We start from the raw sequence: 21,343 nt of genomic DNA, 5'->3' as shown, positions 1-21,343 counted from the left end.
AGCATTGGACTGTACAGCTACCTGTGAACTCACTTTTAGAGTGGAAGCAAGTCTTCCTCGATTCCGAGGGACTGCTTATGATGATGATTTGGGAACCAAACAATCTTGTGTAAATTGCACAATAAAATTAACATGAATATAGGAGGTATAACTGGAATCTATTCTATAGGGCAGGTCAGAGGAAAAACTGTCACCACAATAACTTATTAAGAACCAACTAGCCTGGATGAAGAAGGGGAAGATCCTTCCTGTTAACCCTCCTTGATTTTTTTTTGAGAGTAAATGGGATAATGGCTCATCAAATGCGATAGTTTATTTCAGGTTTCAGAAGGTTGTTGACAAAGTTCCATATGAGAGACTTCTAATAAAACTATAAACCACAGGAATCCAGGGTAACAAAGGTCTGGATAAGAATCTGGTTACAAAGAGAAAGAAAGAGCGAGATAACATGAAGGATTTTTGCAGGAACCAGAACCATCTGCAGAGTGATCAGATGATCCAAAAACAGGTAGAACAGTAGGGATGCAGTAATGGATTTTCAGTGGGTGTGGTGTATTTGGATTTTCAGAAGGCATTCGATAAGGTGCCACATAAGAGATTATTAAACAAAATTAGTACTCATGGGGATTGGGGGTAATATACTAGCACAGATTGAGGATTGGTTAACGGACAAAAAACAGAGAGTAGGAATAAACGTGTCATTTTCGGGTTGGCAGGCTGTAACTAGTGGGGTACTGCAAGGATCAGTGCCTAGGCCTCAGCTATTCATAATCTATATCAATGATTTGGATGAGGGGACCAAATGTAATATATCCAAGTATATTGATGATACAAAGCTAGGTGGGAATGTAAGTTGTGAGGAGGGTGCAAAAAAAAAAGAAGACTTGCATTTATATAGCGCCTTTCACGACTACCGGACGTCTCAAAGAGATTTACAGCCAATGGAGTACTTTTGGAGTGTAGTCACTGTTGTAATGTGGGAAACGCAGCAGCCAATTTATGCACAAGCAAGCTCCCACAAACTGCAATGTGATAATGACCAGATAATCTGTTCTTGTTATGTTGATTGAGACATAAATATTGGCCAGTACACCAGCAATAACTCCTCTGCTCTTCTTTGAAATAGTGCCATGGGATCTTTTACATCCACTTGAGAGAGCAGACAGGGCCTCAGTTTAATGTCTCATTTGAAAGATGGCATCAGTGACAGCCTCTGCACTGCACTGGAATGTCAGCCTGAATTTTTTGTGTTCAAGTCCCTGGAGTGGGATTTGAACCCACAACCTTCTGACTCAGAGGCAAAAGTGTTACCCACTGAGCCACAGCTGACATTTCAAGAGACTTCAAGGGGATATAGACAGGCTAAGTGAGTGGGCAAGAACAAGGCAAATGTAATGTAATGCAGAGAGTTGTGAAGTTATCTACATTAGTAGGAAAAATAGAAAAACAGAGTATTTTTTAAATGGTGAGAGATTGGGAAATGTTGGTGTTCAGAGGGACCTGGGTGTCCGTGTACACAAATCACTGAAAGTTAACATGCAGGTACAGCATGCAATTAAGAAAGCAAATGGTATGTTGGCCTTTATTACAAGAGGATTTGAGTATAAAAGTAAAGATGTCTTACTGCAATTATATAGAGCCCTGGTGAGACCACACCTGGAGTATTGTGTACAGTTTTGGTCTCCTTACCTAACGAAGGATATATTTGCCATAGAGGGAATGCAACAGAGGTTCACCAGACTGATTCCTGGAATGGGGGATTGTCCTATGAGGCGAGATTGCGTAGATTAGGCCTATATTCTCTACAGTTTAGAAGAATGAGAGGTGATCTCATTGAAACATACAAGATTCTTACAAGGCTTGACAGAGTAGATGCCCCCTGGCTGAGAAGTCTAGAACCAGGGGTCACAGTCTCAGAATAAGGTGTTGGCCATTTAGGACCAAGATGAGGAGAAATTTCTTCACTCAGAGGGCTGTGGATGCTGAGTCATTGAGTATATTCAAGACAGAGATTGATAGATTTTTGAATATTAGGGGATCAAGGGATATGATAGTGAAGAAAAGTGGAGTTGAGGTAGAAGATCAGCCATGATCTTATTGAATGGCGGAGCAGGCTCGAGAGGCCAAATGACCTACTCCTGTTCCTATTTCTTATCCATGATAAGCGATGTGGGCAAACACATGGCTGATTAATTTTTAGCGCTCAAACATGTGGCATTTTACGCAAAGGCCAAAGGTTGTGGAGCATATTTGCAGGGCTACAGGGAAAGGGCGGGGCAGTGGGACTAGCTGAGGTGCTCTTGCAAAGCGCTGGCAAGGGTCGACGGGCCGAATGGCCGTCTTCTGTGCTGTAACCATTCTATGATTCTATAAGACAGATCCTCAGTGGAAAAAGGATGAGCTTCGACAACAAATTAGAGAGTAAAACAAGGTAGCTAAGAGGGAATCTAACTGAAGTATAATTGATATGGATGAGGTAAATCCAGAAGATTACCTCGAAGTAAGATAAGGAAGTAGGTGCAAAGGGCAGGAATGCAAATTAGTGAAATGTAAATTCAGAGCAAATGCATACTCACTATAAATTGTGACAATAAAATAAACATGAATGTAGAAGGTATAAATGAATTCTATTCTAAAGGGAGGTCAAAGCAACAACATTTACATACTCAGTGTGCTTATATTCATGGACCATTAATCGAGAGGGCCAGGACTAATGGGGGTAGAAATTCACCGCTGCCGGAAACCTGGCGCACCGACCGTTTTCAAAGTGTTTTTACTGTCGCGTTAGTCGAGGTGGACTCTTGATCCATTTTCAGTTCTTTGGCAATTTTTTTGGAGTGGACCAGAAGTCAATCCTAATGGGACGGAAGTGCGGCAGTATGTATTCCAGAGGGGCGGAAGTGGGAGCGGGATGGAGACTCCGCCACTGTCAGTCAATAGCGGAGCAGTGGTGACGTCAGTGCGTGTGTGCATCACCACGTCTCTCCCCTCATTTAAAGGGGAGAGAACCAGCGATTATTAAGTTTCGGTCCACTGGGCCACCAGGGAAGGTTTCGGCCAGGCCAGTGGCCTGGCACCCAAGAGGGGGTGTCAAGGTGCCTGTTGGCGGCCCGGCCGAACCCGGGGCCATAATTGTCCGGCCGCGGCAGTGTGCCCTCCCCTTGAAGGACCGCCACACTGCCATAGCTCACATACAGAATACAAGGTGCACTGACAGAAAAAGCTGTCGGGGGCACCATGCGGCGGACCTATGATTTTTCTAGCTAAATTTTGCAGGGGGTGCCATGGAGATTCGGGAGATCGGCGGTGCGCACTTTGATGATGCACATTGAGAAGTCCAGCTACAACTATACAGGGTATTGGTGAAGCCACATCTAGAGTACTGCGTACAGTTTTAGTCTCCATATTTAAGGAAGGATATACTTGCATTGGAGGCTGTTCAGAGAAGATTCACTAGGTTGATTCCGGAGATGAGGGGGTTGACTTATGAAGATAGGTTGAATAGGTTGGGCCTATACTCATTGGAGTTCAGAAGAATGAGAGGTGATCTTATTGAAACATATAAGGCAATGTGGGGACTTGACAAGGTGGATGCAGAGAGAATATTTCTGCTCATAGGGGAAACTAAAACTAGGGGAAAAAGGGACTATCCATTTAAAACTGAGATGAGGAATTTCTTCTCTGAGGGTTGTAAATCTATGGAATTCTCTGCCCCAGAGAGCTGTGGAGGCTGGGTCATTGAATATATTTAAGGCGGAGATGGACAGATATTTGAGCGATAAGCGAATAAAGGGTTATGGGGAGAGGTCAGGGAAATGGAGCTGAGTCCATGATCAGATCAGCCATGATCTTATTAAATGGCAGAGCAGGCTCGAGGGGCCAAATGGTCTACTCCTACTCCTATTTCTTATGTTCTTCTGGTAAGGAGTGTACACCAGGATCTCTGGGCAGCAACCCTTGTTCCAGCAAGCTACAAATGTCTGCGATGACCTTGCGCGATAGCCTGAGCCTCCTGAAGCACTGCTGCTCAGTCATATTGAGAAACCTCATCCTCTGCTTGTATATCCTGTGTTGGGAGAATCGTCTCCAGTCCGCTGCAACCCTGTGGTGACTCTCTCTCTCCTGTGGAGCATCAGATAGTTGAGGAGCAGGCTGCTGTTGTGGTTGCTGCTGGTGTGTCTGATGTTATTGGAGGTGGGGCTCATCTTGGTCCGATTCTGAGGACCAAGGAGAGACAGTATAAGCGGAGCCATGCTGATGTAGTAGATGGCAGGAGATCAGAGGGCCAATCCCTCAATTTTGTGATGGTGAGTAGCAATGTGGTGGAAGTGGCTTACGAGATTGCTGACACTCAAATCTGTGGACAAAATGGAGTGAGCAAGAGACTTTTCATGAGGTAAGTAATGAGGTGTAATGTGGCATATTTATGTGCTTTTCCCAGCTCTCTATGAATGGACTCTCCAATGACCGCTGAGCTTTCACCAATCCATCACAGGCGAGATACCCGGGCTCCGCGAATCCCGTGCTGCTGCAGTAAAACTCAAAAGCTGGCGTTAAAATCACTCTTGAGGGTCTCTCAACAAGGAGTTAATGATTTCAATGAGGTCGCCCGCCTCTGCCGATCAGGTCCATGTCGCGCTCTTAAAGCCGCCCGAGTTAAATGCGCGAAGCGGCTAAGTGACGGCGGGTTCCCGACACGCTCGCTATTCCCGGGGTTTTTACTGCCAACCCACTTCCACACCCGTACCGTCGGCCACGGGAAAATTCTGCCCATTTTCTCTGACTTGTCTTCTGTTCTTGCCCAACCTTACATAATTTAGTGCAGAAACGAGCAAATTAGAATCACTCGATTCTGGGCAACTCTGATATGTAATACTTTGATATTTCATGTGACCTGTGTATCAATTTTGTGATCGCTCGGTTCTCGATATATTACCGGCACTTCATCTCCTGACGCCAGCAGCCAGTTAAATACTGCTGCCTTTAATGGCCATTCGGCCCCGGGTAAGGAGGGCTTTGGTGCCAGGGACTTGGGGTGGGGAGGGGCAGAGGTGCTTGAATTTATTTTTTAAAACTTTTGTGGTGGCCTGCGAGCCCTGGGATTGCAGCCCACAAAGTCCAGACACCCCAGCTTTATTTGCACCTACTGGCTGGGTTGTCCTGTTCAAATTTTGTGGACCTGGAGGTTTGGAAAGCAAGAAAGGCTTGCATTTCTATAGCGCCTTTCACAACCTCAGGTCGGCCCAAAGCACTTTACAACTAATGAAGTACTTTTGAAGTGTAGTCACTGTTATAATGTAGGGAAAGCTGCTTATCTATCTATCTATCTATCTAATCGTAGCCAGAGAATCACCAGCAAAGGCTTCTCTTCCCACCCCCGCATCATTACTTCTGGGGTCCCCCAAGAATCTATCCTTGGCACTCTCCTATTTCTCATCTACATGTTGCACCTTGGCAGCATCATCTGAAAAAACAGCGTCAGTTTCCACATGTACACTGATGACACCCAGCTCTATCTCACTAACACTTCTTTTGACCCCTCCACAGTCTCTAATTTGTCAGACTGCTTGTCCGACATCCAGTTCTGGATGAGCAGAGTTTTTCTCCAATTGAATAAGAAGGAAAGAGAGGTAGAGAGGCGGAGAGGTTTAGGCAGGGAATTTCAAAGCTTCGGGCCTAGGCAACAATTATTGAGTGATTATAATCAGGGATGCTCAAGAAGGCAGAATTAGAGGAGCGCAGACATCTCGGGGGAGGTTGTGGGGCTGGAGGAGATTAAAGAGATAGGGAGGGGCGAGGCTATGGAGGGATGTGAAAACAAGGATAAGAATTTTGAAATTGAGGCATTGCTGTTGTTTTCGGTCCCCGCCACAAACTCTGTTCCTTAGCCACTGACTCCATCCCTCTCCCCAACTTCTGTCTGAGGCTGAACCAGACTGTTCGCAAACTTGGTGTCATATTTGACTCTGAAATGAGCTTTCAAACATATATCCGCAGCATAACTAAGATCGCCTATTTCCACCTCCATAACATCGCCCATCTCCGCCCTTGCCTCCGCTCATCTGCTGCTGAAGCCCTCATCCATGCCTTTGTTACCTCTAGACTTAACTATTCCAATGCAGTCCTGGCTGGCCTCCCACATTCCAGCCTACGTAAACTAGAGGTGATCCAAAACTCGGCTGGCCATGTCCTAACTCGCACCAAGACCCGCTCGCCTATCACCCTTGTGCTCGCTGACCTACATTGGCTCCCAGTTAAGCAACCACAATCTCCACAGATGCTGCCTGACCCGCTGAGATTTCCAGCATTTTCTGTTTCTATTTCAGATTCCAGCAGCTGCAGTATTTTGCTTTCCTATTATCTTCTCATTCGGTATATACTAAGTTATCCATAGGAATGACATAAGAGCACAAAACATAGGAGCAGTAGGCCATATGGCAGCGTTTAGGGCTTAGATGGCTAAAGGCACAGTCCCCTATGGTGGGGTGAAGGAAGTGGGGTATGCACAAGAGACTGGAATTGGAGGAACAAAGAGTTCTCTTGGGGTTGCAGGGCTGGAGGAGCTACAGAGAAAGGGAGGGGTGAGGGCATGGAGGGATTTCTGAAATTTAGGCATTGATGGACCAGGAGTTAATATAAGTCAGCAAGCACAGGGGTGATGGGTGAATGGGACTTGGTGCGAGTTAGGATATGGTCAACCGTCCCTACATTACAACAGTGACTACACTTCAAATGTACTTCATTGACTGTAAAGCACTTCGGGATGTCCTGAGGTGGTGAAAGGCAATGGTTCAGCGGAACTGAACAGCGTTGATTGTAATGATTTCACATCATTTCTAAGAGCTTTGCTAATAAAACATTAATATTTCATATACATCTATTCATAGTTTTCACCACTGTGTTGGTTGTACAGTCTTGAAACTACTTCTGAATTCTCTTTATTCAATCCTGCATTCGCTCTGAAGTGGGAGTTTATTATGGATGAGTTCTCTACAGTAGGAGAGTTCTCTACATGTTCCATTCATGAGTTTATTAGGTTCACACCATGCAGTTTGTGGGCTGCATATTAATTTGCATATCAATCTCTCATGTTGCTGATACCAAAAGTTCTTTGTGTACCCAATCCACCAATGAGGCAGCAGCACCAAAAACAGACCTTTCATCAACAACAACTTGGGGCCTAAATTGCCCCCCGCCCGAAACGAGGCCCACACAGCCTGTTTGAATGATTTTTACCGCAGCTGCGGTTCAGGCTGCCTCTTGAGTGAAAATCCGCTCTTTGTTGTTCTTTTTTTACTTGGATCCGGAAGACACTCTTAATGGGGGCAGTGACAACACTTGATGGGCGGAGGTTGGGGGTGGTGCGGAGTGACCACTACGATTACGTCATCATGGCGCTGCATCGCCACGGCTCTCCCCTTCACTTAAAGGGGAGAGCCTGCACGATTTTAAAACTTCGGCCCGCTGGGCCACCAGGGAGGTTTTTGGCAGCCCGGCTGAACTCGGGGGCATAATTGTCAGACCGATCTAAAAAAAAAATGGCGGCAGCAACAATAGGTCTTCCCCTTTAAGGTAAGCACCGCCACTGCAGAAGGCCACAGCCTCACTGGACCACCGGGAAAAAACAGGTTTTGGCAGTGGCAGGCAGGCCGAAGATGTTCAGAGGGGAATGTCGCTGTCGGGGGGGGGGGGGTAGATCGGCGGTGCACGCGGTGATGACGCGCTTAACATGGATCGGCAGCAGAGGAGTGGTGGGGGGGGATCGGGGCACCGCCGGGAAAACTCGAGAGGGTAATTGGGCTATCAGTGGCCATTCCATGAAAAGATTTGTGGTGGTAACAAGCCTTAAGGAGAGCCGCAATTTTGGGCCCCTTGTATTTATATAGCGCCTTTAACGTACTAAAACGTCCGAAGGTGCTTCACAGGAGTATTATGAGATAAAAAATTTGACACCAAGCCACATAATGAGAAATTAGGGCAGGTAACCAAAAGCTTGGTCAAAGAGGTAGGTTTTAAGGAGCATCTTGAAGGAGGAAAGAGAGGTAGAGAGGCGGAGAGGTTTAGGCAGGGAGTTCCAGAGCTTAGAGCCGAGGGAACAGAAGGCATGGGCATCGACCTGAAAAGTTAACCCTGTTAGAAGAACATAAGAAATAGGAGCAGGATTAGCCCATTCGGCCCAGCGAGCCAGTCCGCCATTCAATAAGATCATGGCTGATCTGATCATGGACTCAGCTCCATTTCCCTGCCCGCTCCCCATAACCCTTTATTCCCTTATCATGCAAAAATCTGTCTATCTCTGCCTTAAATATATTCAAAGACCCAGCCTCCACTGCTCTCTGGGGCAGAGAATTCCACAGATTTACAATGCTCAGAGAGAAGAAATTCCTCCTCATTTCAATTTTAAATGGGCGGCCCCTTATTCTGAGACTAGTTTTAGTTTCCCCTATGAGTGGAAGTATCCTCTCTTCATCCACCTTGTTGAGCCTCCTCATTATCTTATGTTTCCATAAGATCACTCCTCATTCTTCTGAACTCCAATGAGTATAGGCCCAAGCTATTCAACCTATCTTCATAAGTCAACCCCCTTGTCTCTGGAATTAACCTAGTGAACCTTCTCTGAACAGCCTCCAATACAAGTATATCATTCCTTAAATACGGAGACCAAAACTGTACGCAGTACTCTAGATGTGGCCTTACCAATACCCTGTACAGTTGTAGCAGGACTTCTCTGCTTTTATACTCTATCCCCCTTGCAATAAAGACCAACATTCCATTTGCCTTCCTGATTACTTGCTGTACCTGCATACTAACCTTTTGTGTTTGATGCACAAGGACTTTGCAATTTTTCTCCATTTATATTGTAATTTGCTTTTCTATTATTTCTGCCAAAGTGGATAACCTCACATTTTCCCACATTATACTCCACCTGCCAGATTTTTGCCCACTCACTTAGTATGTCTATATCCCTTTGCAGATTTTTTGTGTCCTCCTCACAGTTTGCTTTCCCACTCATCCTTGTTTCATCAGCAAACTTGGCTACATTACACTCGATCCTTTGATCCAAGTCATTAATATATATTGTAAATAGTTGAGGCCCCAGCACCGATCCTGCAGCATCCCACTAACCACTGTTTGCCAACCGGAAAATGACCCATTTAGTCCAGACTCTCTGTTTCCTGTTAGTTAGCCAATTCTCTATCCATGCTAATATATTACCCCCAACCCCATGAACTTTTTATGTGCAGTAACCTTTTATGTGGGACCTTGTCAAATGCCTTCTGCAAGTCCAAATACACCACATCCACTGGTTCTCCTTTATCCACCCTGTTCGTTACATCCTCAAAGAACTCCAGCAAATTTGTCAAACATGACAAACATATTTCTCTCTCCACAGATGCTGCCTGACTTGCTGAGATTTCCAGCATTTTATGAGAAGATAATAGGCTGTTTTGATCTGTTTTGAAATTAAAAGGGAAATAAAAATCCCACTTTTGTTTATTCTCCTCATTGGAGTTCCCTAAACCACAACCCTACCCCTAACTGACTATCTGCTCCTTTGGAGCCACTCCTGTCCAATGACTTGGCTTCCCTCCCTCTGGGATACAAAGCTCTTTCAATGCTACTCTGAGTATCAACCTTGGCTCAGTGGTAGTCCTCTCACCTCCGAGTCCAAAGGTCGTGGGTTCATAGCCCTACTCCAGAGATTTGAGCACAAAATCTAGGCCGACACTCCAGTGCAGTGCTGAGGGAGTGCTGCACCGTCAGCAGTGTCATCTTTCAGAGCAGACGTTAAACATTAAATTGTGTTCTTTCTCAAAATATTGTAAAATATCCCATAACACCGTTTGAAGAAGGGTAAAGGTGTTCTCTTGATGTCCTGACCAACATTCGCCCCTAAGGCCAATAACACTAAAATGGTATTATCTGGTAATTTATCTCTTTGCTTTTTGTGGGACCTTGCTGTGCGCAAATTGGCTGCTGTGTTAACCTACTCAGCAACCTGACAGAAAGTGATTCATGTGTTGCAAAGCGCTGTGGGACATCCTGGGGATGTCAGCTTTGGCTCAGTGATAGAATAGGGGTATGGTAGCATAGTGGTTATGTTACTGGGTTTGTAATCTAGAAGTCTGGATCAAAGATCCTGAGATGTGAGTTCAAAGCCCACCACGGCAGCTGGGGAATTTTAAATTCAGTTCGTTAAATAAATCTGGAATTTAAAAAAAAGCTGGTATTAGTAATGGTGACCATAAAACTACTGGACTGTTGTTTAAAAAAAAAAACCATCTGGTTCACTAATGTCCTTTAAGGAAGGAAGGAAATCTGCTGTCCTTGCCTGTATGTGACTCCAGAATCACAGAAAATATGGTTGACTCTTAACTGCCCTCTGGAATGGCCTGGCAAGCCACTCAGTTGTACCAATCCGCTACAAAGAAGTGTCACCACATGGACTGCAGCATTTCAAGAAGGTGGCTCACCACCACCTTCTCGAGGGCAATTAGGGATGGGCAATAAATACTAGCCATGTCCATGAACAAATAAAAACTCTTGCCTCATAGTCAGAAGGTTGTGGGGCCAAGTCCCACTCCAGAGACTTGAGCACATAATAAAGACTGGAACTTCTGTGTAGTACTGAGGGAGTGCCTCTTCCTGCTTAAATGTTCTTTGTTGTTTGTTCACGTTGCCTTTCTCCCAAAGGGCTGTGCTGCGATTAGGAGCTCACCATGTAAGAAGTGCTAGAGAGCAGCCCCCACCCTACCAGTGCAGTGCTTAATGCACTGATACCTTAGCCAGTGCATCTGATGTCAGCTGTGGCTCAGTGGGTAACTCTCTCGCCTCTGAGTCAGAAGGTGTGGGTTCAAGACCCACTCTAGAGACTTGAGCACATAAATCTAGGCTGGTACTCCCAGTGCAGTACTGAGGGAATGTCAGAGATGCCATCTTTTGGATGAGATGTTAAACCAAGGCCCTGTCTGTCCTCAAAGGTGGATGTAAAAGATCCCGTGGCACTATTTCAAAGAAGAGCAGGGGAGTATTCCCCGGTGTCCTGGCCAATATTTATCCCTCAATCAACATAACAAAAACATTATCTGGTCATTATCACACTGACAATTGGCTGCTGCGTTTCCCACATTCCAACAGTGACTACACTTCAAAAGTACTTCATTGGCCGTAAAGTGATTTGAGACGTCCGGTGGTCATGAAAGGCGCAGTATAAATCTACGACTTTCTTTCTTGGTATTCTGTTACTCTGTCCCAAAGAAATCCCAATTAGCAACAATAACAAGGCTGTGCTTTCAGAATCTCCCTATTAAACTGAATTAATGAAGGGGGCTGTGTTTTAGTCGGTTGATGGGTGTTGTTGATTTTGAGTCTGACTCATCCTGCACGCTCAGTAAAGGCCTGTGAAAATGCTAATATTACAAATTAGTCCATAAAGTAAAGCCAAGCCTGAAATTGAAATCTCTGATGCATGGATTTTAATATCAAATATATTATTAACACCGCCTGTGATAACGAAAATCTTTTTGAATATTTTCTGCGCACTTTAAACAAAACAGATCGTTTACACGTCCAGTCAAGTAAATACAACTGCTGCACTTTTATTGCTGTCGCTGCCTCTGACGCGGAAAATCCACTCCATTATTCTCATTAATTCACACAGTGTCATACCGTTCTTCCAAATGGACTTTATCCTTCTTCCCCTGACGCTTTCATCACATCAACCCTCTACCAAAGAAGAAAGAATGAGTGCGTGCTATTTTTGTCTTCACTGAGCAGTTGGAGACACACATGAGATGTTAATATGTTGTTAGTTCCTTGTTTCTTGCCGATGAGATGAAGGATGCAGATTGCCAGCCATGCAGTGTCAGCATTTGTACAGCAGAGGGTGCTAGTCTGAGCTGAAACACTTAAATAAGAGCAAAAAAAATCTCAGCAGTCTTTGAATTCAAAGCTGCTTTTTTCAAATCACCTCATAATTCATCCCCTATCCCCCCCTCCCCCTCCCTCTCAAGGCTCATTGGTAGCACATTGGTAGCAATCTCTACCTCTGAATCAGAAATTCATGTGTTCAAGTCCTCCAGAGATTCATGCACATAATAATCCAGACTGACATATGGCTAGTTCTGAGGGAGCGCTGCACTGTCAGAGGTGCCGTCATCCGGATGAGACCTTAACCCGAGGCCTCGTCTGCCCTCTCAGATGGACGTAAACGATCCCACAGCCACTAATTCGAAGGGAGTTATACTCGGAGTCCTGGCCAATATTTATGCCTCAATCAACATCACAAAAAACAGATTGTCTGGTCATTACACATTGTTTGTGGGAGCTTGCTGTGCGCCACTTCACTTCCGCATTCACTACATTACACCAGTGACCACACATCAGAAGTACTTCATGGGCTGTAAAGTGCTTTGGGACGACCTGATGTGAAAAATAATAAGATCCTGTTCTTATTGTTCTAAATTATTAGAGAATTCATTTCTTTCGGGCAAATTCGACTTTGAATTGTCAGAAGTGAGCTATATTTTTGCCTTGGTGGATTTATTACTGTGTAATCACAATTCACCCACTGCTGATACTACTTCTTCTTAGGCGGCCCTTCGTATCGAGGATGACTTGCTTCCACGCCAAAAAGGGATGAGTTCAATGAGTTTACAGGTGTTTCAATGAAGGACCTGATATTCCAGATCCCGAACTGCATATTGAATGGTGGAAGATGCCTGTGCGTGGATTTTTTTTAACGTGTGGTGACCGTTGCACACCAGCCATCACATTGGCTAGACAGAGCTAGGTCTTAGTCCAGTGGCAAGGATTAACCAAGACGACTGATAACCAGCTCTGCTGCACGGACCTAGTGCGCACAAATAACGCAGTGTGGGCTGGCCCATGTTGCCCCTGGGCCCTGGGCTCTTCTGGGCCCCAAACTCTCGCCTCTCCTGGGCCTCGATCATGTCGCTCTGCAATCTCTCATCGCTCCTGCTCCCCGACCTCGCCGCTCCTGCTGTACCTGCCCACGCTCCAATCACTGACCTGGATTATGGTGACGTCCACTGCAGTCGCCCTCTTCACAACCGTCACCCTCCCGGATTGGCTCACATTGTACCTTGAAGTGGCATGATGCCACACCTCTCCCAGGCCGCCGCTCGCCACTCCTTTTATGACCCCGACCTGCCGCTGATGTTCCCACGATACACGATACTGCTGATACACAGCCGACCAAACAGTACAAGCTTCAGAGTGGCTAGGTGCCATCCACATTCAGCTCAGAGACTCAAGAGTTTAAACAGAGTGCCTGAGCTGGGATTTTTTTTCCATCAATTCTATTGAGCCGTGCAAAGTTCCCACTGGGTCGGGCCACTGTACAATCTAAGTTACACAACACTTCCTCACGCTTGCACTGAGAATCCTCCATTTTCATCCATTTGGGTGGTGCTACATATTGACAGGGTCAAGGGGCTGGAAATTCAGTCCCGCCTCAGTTGGGGCGGTGTTCCAGGCGGAGTGGTAAATGTTGCACCGCAAAATTAATTAGCTGGGCCCGGAGTTTGGAGCGGGGTGCTAAGGGAGGAGTTGCACATCACATTTAGCGCGCTAGGCCGGCTGAGCAAGAGAAAATCCTGAGCTAAAGAACTGGCCTCGGAGCGCCATAACAGAGTTCTGGTGGGGGGTGGGGTGGGGGGGGGGGGGAAACTTCCCAATACATAGCTCAAGCCATAAATCGCAAAAATTAAATCACACTTACCTGAGGTTGACATTATTTACCTCACTGCGGCCGTTACAGCTAGGACCCCCCCGCTTCCACAGGCATTCCCACTAGGTGCCACTAAGGGCCAGGTGGCATCCAAAAATCAAGCCGGTGTCAGAGCGTTGTATACCAGCTCACCTCTCCCGGGCGGTATTGCTCCGCGCCCCACTGAAACAGGCATTGAATGTCTCGGCGGGACGCTGGAAGTTGGCCGCCCGGGCGCAAGTGCTTACCGCTGCCATTGCCGCCCCTCCGGGGAGCGAACAAAGGTGGCAGTAGACCGAAAATCCAGCCCACAGTCTTTGCCAGGCAGTAGGCTTCGGTCAAGCAGTGGATGCTTTTGGCGGGGTACAGTAATTGGGCAGGGGAGGCGTATTTACCCGCAGGCATACCCCGTACTGATGCAGGGTCACAGGCCTGAAACATTAACTCTGTTTCTCTCTCCGCAGATGCTGCCTGACCTGCTAGGTGTTTACCAGCATTTTGTGTTTTTATTCCAGATATCCAGCACCCGCAGCATTTTGCTCTTGTTTAGCCACAGTATATCTTGTCCGGCTGTCATTCTGCTATTAAATGTAAATGTAGATTTACTATTTAAGCATTCTTCAGTTATGAGCATCAGCAGATGGAGTGAGAGATTGACCCCTTCAGTTGCATAAAGTAACCACAGTAAGATGTTTGACGTTACGACTTAACATGATATGCAGTTGAACAGATGACTGTCAGATCCTTGTGGAATAGAAAGTCAAAATGAGCCCGGTGAAAATCTATGAGCTTTCTGCAAGCATATCCTGACACAGGGTCTTCCAGTGATGGTGTGGCACATGATTTGCACAACACATAATGCTTCATCCCAGCGTCGCCATGGAAATGCACAACACTCAACTCAATCAAGAGACAACCTTATCGCCACATCTTTGATATCACTTTGCTTGGTTAGGAGCCCCTTTGATTGTAAGCATCTTTACCTGAGTACACCAATACCAATAGCTCTGGGGGAGGGGTAGTCAGTTTCCCCAACTACCCTTGTACTCACATTTATATGGAATCTCATAACTTTTACAGTAATCCTTTGGGCTGGAGTAAAGTAATTAATAATACTCTTTGTGCCACACATGAATGTGGAGAGCCCCAGTTCTGCAGCCATGTATATTTTAGTTTAAACACTGGGAGAAGCCACTTTATGTATGCTGATGGAGTTAGTGCTGCTCATGGTAAGATACTTGCTATGCGGTTTCAGGATCTTAAGTCATGTAATGCCCAATGAAATATTCAGCTGCTAAGGCAGAGTTGCGTTTGTGACAACCTGCCCCTTTAAGGCTACTGTGTTTAATTGCTGTAAATCCTGAGGTCAATTAGAGGCTAAGTGATTTTTGGTGAGGGGAGTTGGTAGATTGGTGGGTGCCTGTAAATCTTTTTGGCTCCAGGTCAGAAGAAACCAGCATAAAATTACGTGAGATGCAAGACTTCTTGTAGAAAATTAGTTGATCTCCTGTAGTATTGCACAAGGGGAATAAAGGCTAAATGCAGACCTTGGAGCAAGTGGGGTTATAGGGTGTAAGGAGGAAGTGGAGGGGAGGTGAGGATGGGAAGCAGTAGGAAGAAGTGGGAAGAGGATTGGGGAGAAAGAAAGAGGTGTAGAAGTGTGGGAGAAGGGGAGGGGAAACGGAGGGAAGGAGAGCATGGTGAAGAGAAAGGGAAGAGGTGGGGTGAATGGCGGGGGAAAGGATGGAGGAGAAAAGGGGATAGTGAAGGAGAGAGGAGAGAGGTGGAAGAGGATGGAGAACATGGGAAGAGGGAGGGGAGATCAGAGGAAGAATGGAAGAGGGGAGGAGGAAGGAGGAAAGGTATGAGATGGCGGGGAAGGGGAGTGAGGTGGAGGATGGGTGCAGGAGAAAGGGGAGAGATTAGAGATATGGAGGAAGGGGTGAGCTAGTGGGCGGACATATAGGAGATGGGAGGGGAAAGTTGGGGGAGCACGAGCATGAGACGATAGAATGGGGAGAGGGGTGAAGATGAGTGGGGATGGGCCAGGAAGGTTGGAGAGTGAGGGAGGACAGGAGGCAGGGACAGAAGATAGGGAAGGTAAGTTTTTGTACCTTGGTACAGATGGTTAGCAGGGCTGATCTTGTGCCACTAAAGCTGTTATTAAGAAAGAAAGAAAGGCTTGCATTTAAATAGAGCCCTTCATGACCGCAGGATGTCCCAAAGCACTTTACAGCCAATGAAGTACTTTTTGAAATGTAGTCACTGTTGTAATGTAGGAAACATGGCAGCCAATTTTCACACAGCAAACTCCCACAAACAGCAATGTGATAATGACCAGATAATCTGTTTTTTTAGTGATGTTGATTGAGGGATAAATATTGGGCCGAACACCAGGGATAACATCCTGCTTTTAAAAAAAATAGTGCCATGGGATCGTTTACGTCCACCTGAAAGAGTAGGCGGGGCCTCAGTTTAACGCCTCATCCAAAAGACAGACAGACAGCAGCATTGGGTGGAATATGAGGACTGATTGGAGGATTAAACCATTTCTTTACAGCCTAGAGCAGGGTTGGAGAAGCTGTTCCAGAGCGGGGGTGGGGGGGTTTGATGGCGGCCGCGGGAAGCAGATAATAACATTCTAACAAAACTTCAAACCTTGAAAATAGTTAAACCGCTTACCAGTACAGATCCAAAATGGACAGGAGAAGATCTTCTGGTCCATCCAGCCTTTCTCACACAACTGTGATGACTTATGTATCACAAATTTTGATTTCCCATCCTACCCGAGACCATATGATCTCATGGGAGAAGCAAAAAACCAGGTCAAAACCCAGGCCAGTTTGGGGAAAAAAACTGGAAAATTCCTCGTTGGCCCCTTAGGCGATCAAAACCAATCCAGGAGATCACTCTGACCCTGATCAACGTCATACGTCTAACTTGAAAATCTTTATGAGCAATGTTGACTTTTGACAGGACATACCGATTTTATATCCATCTTTCGGATGAGACGTTAAACTGATCTCTCAGGCGGACGTAAAAGATTCCATGGCAGTATTTCGAAGAAGAGCAGGGGAATTATCCCTGGTGTCCTGGCCAATATTAACCCCTCAATCAGCATAACAAAAACAGATTATCTGATCATTATCACATTGCAGTTTGTGGGAGCTTGCTGTGCGCAAGTTGGCCGCCGTGTTTCCCACATTACAACAGTGACTACACTCCAAAAGTACTTCATTGGCCGTAAGGCACTTTGTGACGTCCGGTGGTCGTGAAAGGCGCTATATAAATGCAAGTCTTTCTTCTAACTGTAGAGCTTTTACTAAAAGAGAAAGGTATAACAAACAATTACTAGATGCAGCATCTACCTCAGCTAAAACTTGCATTTGAGGTAGATTTGTAACTTGCTCCCCGGGCATTAAACTGCCGATACGGAACAATCGCCCATTATAGAATTCGCACAGTTTTTGAATTACAGCGATTTCAGTTTTATGCCAAGACAATAGGTTCAAAATCTATTTAAGTATCAAAGTATTAAAAAGTATTACCACGATGCTTCACAGAGGTAAAAATGGATCAGAATTCGGAGAGAAGATTGAAGGTATGGTCAATCCGACCACCTTGGGAAATCGCTCCGACCGGCATTAATATTCCCCCCGACAGATCCAGTCCCCTGTCTGCTACACCTGTCTCTAGGGATGGGAGTTTCGAGGTGACCATCACTGCTAGCAGTAAAAAGATGCATCCCTCCACTGTGCTGAAACCCTGATCCTCCCACCACGCACAAGTGAAATAGGCAACTGTGGGACATTATCTCAGGAGGCTGGAATACAAAGGGTGCAAGTTATATTACAGCTGTCTTAAGCTCTGGTTAGACCCAATCTGGAGTAACTGCATTCAGTTCTGGGCACCGCACCTCAGGAAGGATATATCGACCTTGGAGGTATTGCAGCGCAGATTCACCAGAATTATACCAGGGCTAAATGGGTTAAATTATGAGGGCAGGTTGCACAGACTAGGCTTGTATTACGGAAGAATAAGGGGTATTCCAATTGAGGTATTTAAGATGATTAAAGGAACTGACAGAGAAAAACTATTTCCTCTGGTAAGGGAATCCAGAACAAGGGGCCAAAACCTTAAACGAAAGCAAAATACTACGGGTGTTGGAATCTGAAATAAAAACAGAAAATGCTGGAAATCTCAGTGGGTCTGGCAGCATCTGTGGGGAGAGAAACAGAGTTAACGTTTCAGGTTAAAGAACCTTCGTCAGAACTGGTAATAGTTCAAAATGTGACAGATTCTTAAGGAAGTGCTGGGGCCCTGAAAAGGGGAGGGGTGGAAAGAACAAAAGGGAAGGTCTGTGATAGAGTGGAAGGCAGAAGAGATTTGAGAGACAAAAGGGATGATGGACCGAATTGAGATGGCAATGACACAAGTTAGGAAACAAAAGATGAGTCTAGATAGGGTGTGAATGGCAGAATGATTACCAGTTGCCACAGAAAACATCTGGTAATCATTCTGACAAAACCGTAAAATTAGAGCTAAAATTAGAGTTCAGCGGTGATGTCAGGAACCACTTATTCACGCAAGGTGTAGTGAAAATCTGGAACTCTCCTCCAAAAACCGTTAGAGGCTGGAAGTCATTTGAAAATTTCTAAACTGAGATGAATAGATTTTTTTTTAGGCAAGAGAATTAAGGGATAGAGAACCAAGGAGGGTAAATGGAGTTAAGATACAGATCAGCCATGATCGAATTGAACGGTGGAACAGCCTCCACCTGTTCCCACGTTCCTATGTTCCTGTATAGCAGTGGAGTGTGTGATCTGTAGACTGTGTGTAGAATAACCCGAACCCTCTCCCTGAAGACCTATACAACGGGTTACCAGTCACAAACCCTCACAACACAGCCCTGCGATGGTGGAATGGGCTAATGCCAATGGGAACACACACACAGCCACTGGATCCCAGCTGTACAGAACAAGTAGCCCAACTCAAATGCACCCTGAGCAGGTGGGAGAGCCCTGTTTGCTCCTGCCTGGCCGTGCTCACCCCCATCCCGAGTCTGCCACAGACCAGAAACATGTTCAATTATTGTTCAAATCTGCTGACATCCACGCCTGTAAACATAAAATGTTGAGTATATTACGCAAATATTATATCACTGTCAGAATACAAACCAGTACTGTATCAGTGTGAGTATATACACCGCAAATATATCAGTGTGCAAATATACACAACAACAAAAACTTGTATTTATATAGCGCCTTTAACGTAATGAAATGTCTCAAAGGGCGTCACAGGAGTATTATGAGATAAGAAATGTGACACCGAGCTGCATAAGAAGAAATTAGCGCAGGTGACCAACAGCTTGGTCAAAGGGGTAGGTTTTAAGGAGCGTCTTGAAGGAAGACAGAGAGGTAGAGAGGCGGAGAAGGTTTAAGCAGGGAGTTCCAGAGCTTGGGGCCTAGGCAACAGAAGGTGGGGGGCGTGGGGAGGGGGGGGGATTGTGGGGCTGAAGGAGATTACAGAGATAGGGAGGGGGGAAGTCATGGAGGGTATTGAAAACATTGAAGGATGAGAATTTTGAAATTGAGGCGTTACTTAACCAGAAGCCGATGTAGGTCAGCAAGCACAGGGGTGATGGGTGAACGGGACTTGGTGCGAGTTAGGACACGGGCAGCTGCGTTTTGGATCACCTCTAGTTTATGTAGGGTAGAATGTGGGAGGCCAGCCAGGAGTGCATTGGAATAGTCAAGTCTAGAGGTAACAAAGGCATGGATGAGGGCTTCAGCAGTGGTTGAGCTGAGGCAAGCGCAGAGACGAGCGATGTTACGGAGGTGAAAATAGGCCCGTACTGTATCAATGTGAGAAAATAGTGCATTGGGATTAAGTTACCATTACTGCGAGTCAGTACTCACATCATGATTTGAAATGGATAACTTGAGTTTACTGTTAATAAAATACTTGATTCTGTTTCCAGCCGTAATGCTGCGAAGAACGAGATTCGGCAGAGAGGGGACTGTGAATTACAGAAGAGAGACGATACACAAGAGGACAAATCAATTAAAATACATGAGCTTCAATTTAAACAGTTTCTGGAGAGGTAATAGACTCTGTAAATTGTCATTAAGAAGATTTTGGATATCATGCTTGTGAACTAGACCTGTTTAAGTGAAGGATTAAACTATTTTATCTTCACTGGCCCATATTTCCACTAAGGTGCACCTTACTTGAATTGGAATTAATTTTTTTCAGATTACATTCCTGTTCCAAAGTGACAATAATTGGCCTAGAATTTGTAGGCGTGAGTAGACTATGCCTAAATTCTCTAGAGTTTAGAAAAATAAGAGGTAATCTCATTGAAACATACACAATTGTTATAGAGCTTGACAGGGTAGATGCAGGGAGGATATTTCCTCTGGCTGGGGAGTCGAGAACCAGGGGTCACAGTCTCAGAATAAGGGGTCGGCCATTTAGGACTGAAATGAGGAGAAACTTTGGAATTCTCTACCCTAGAGGGCTGTGGAGGCTTAGTCTTTGAGTATATTCAAGACAGAGATTGATAGATTTTTTGATATTAAGGGAATCAAGGGATATGGGGATAGTGCAGAGAAGTGTTAAGGTAGAAGATCAGCCATGATTTTATTGAATGGCGGAGCATGATTGAGAGGCCGAATAGCCTACTCCTGCTCCTCATTCTTATGTTCTTATGTTCCCGTGAGTGTCAAGAAATTGCCATTGAGATCAATGACACTTCTGGCCATTGAGGTCAATGAAAATTCGGGCCATTGAGGTCAATGATACTTCTGTCCATTGAGGTCAGTGATACTTCTGGCCATTGAGGGCAATGATTTTCTGGCCATTGAGGGCAATGGTAACGATCTCAGCACAAAATGGTGCAACTTTAGTTGAGGAGTATGGGAACAGGAGTAGGCCATTCCTGATAACCATGAGATCAGTGATACATTCTATATATTGTTGATTTATTGAGTTGACTGGCTTCTTGCTACAGGTGTACATCAATGCTGGGACTACCTTTTGCGGCCCGCAGGCTGTTTGATGAAACCGGAAAGGAGCAGACTCTTCTAAAAGATCTCCGGAGGGATCAGTTGGTGAGTTTGACCACCCAAGAGCACATAGGAACACAGGAACAGGAGACGGTCATTCAGCTCCTTGAGCCTGCTCCATGTCTGATATGTACCGTAACTTAAATTACCTGCCTTCCCTCCATATACCTTGATACCCTTAACAAACAAAAAACTATCGATCGCAGCCTTGAAATTGCCCTATCATCCACAGCCTTTTGGGGGAGAGAGTTCTAGATATCTACTACCCTTTGTGTGGGAAAGTGCTTTCTGATTTCCCTCCTAAATGGCCTAGCTCTAACTTTAAGATTATGTCCCCCCCCACACCCCCCACCCAATGTTCTTGATCCGCGCACCAGAGGAAATAGTTTCTCTGTATCTGTCCCATTGAATCTTTTTAACAGTTTAAACACCTTTTAAATACCCAAGTGAATACAAACAATGTCTATGTCACCTGTCCTTATAATTTAACCCTCTTAGCCCCAGTATAATTCAGATGAATCTGCGCTGCACCCTCTCCAAGGCC

At 45.5% G+C, this 21,343-nt stretch overlaps 1 protein-coding gene across 7 annotated transcripts in view; it reads left to right on the top strand.

Moving 5' to 3' along the window:
- Nucleotides 1–21,343, top strand: part of LOC139280046 (doublecortin domain-containing protein 1-like) — a 761,217-nt gene that overhangs the window by 535,130 nt on the left and 204,744 nt on the right. For all 7 annotated transcript variants that reach the window (XM_070899504.1, XM_070899503.1, XM_070899506.1 and 4 more), the window contains 2 exons: nt 19,713–19,835; nt 20,745–20,844. In XM_070899504.1, coding sequence (XP_070755605.1) covers nt 19,713–19,835; nt 20,745–20,844 — 223 coding nt within the window. The remainder of the gene's footprint in view (nt 1–19,712; nt 19,836–20,744; nt 20,845–21,343) is intronic.

This window comes from Pristiophorus japonicus, chromosome 14 (assembly GCF_044704955.1).
Source record: "Pristiophorus japonicus isolate sPriJap1 chromosome 14, sPriJap1.hap1, whole genome shotgun sequence".
In the NCBI taxonomy this organism is placed as follows: domain Eukaryota; kingdom Metazoa; phylum Chordata; class Chondrichthyes; family Pristiophoridae; genus Pristiophorus; species Pristiophorus japonicus.
The sequence above is the reverse complement of the archived record's forward strand: the minus strand, read 5'-3'. Positions and strand labels throughout refer to the sequence as shown.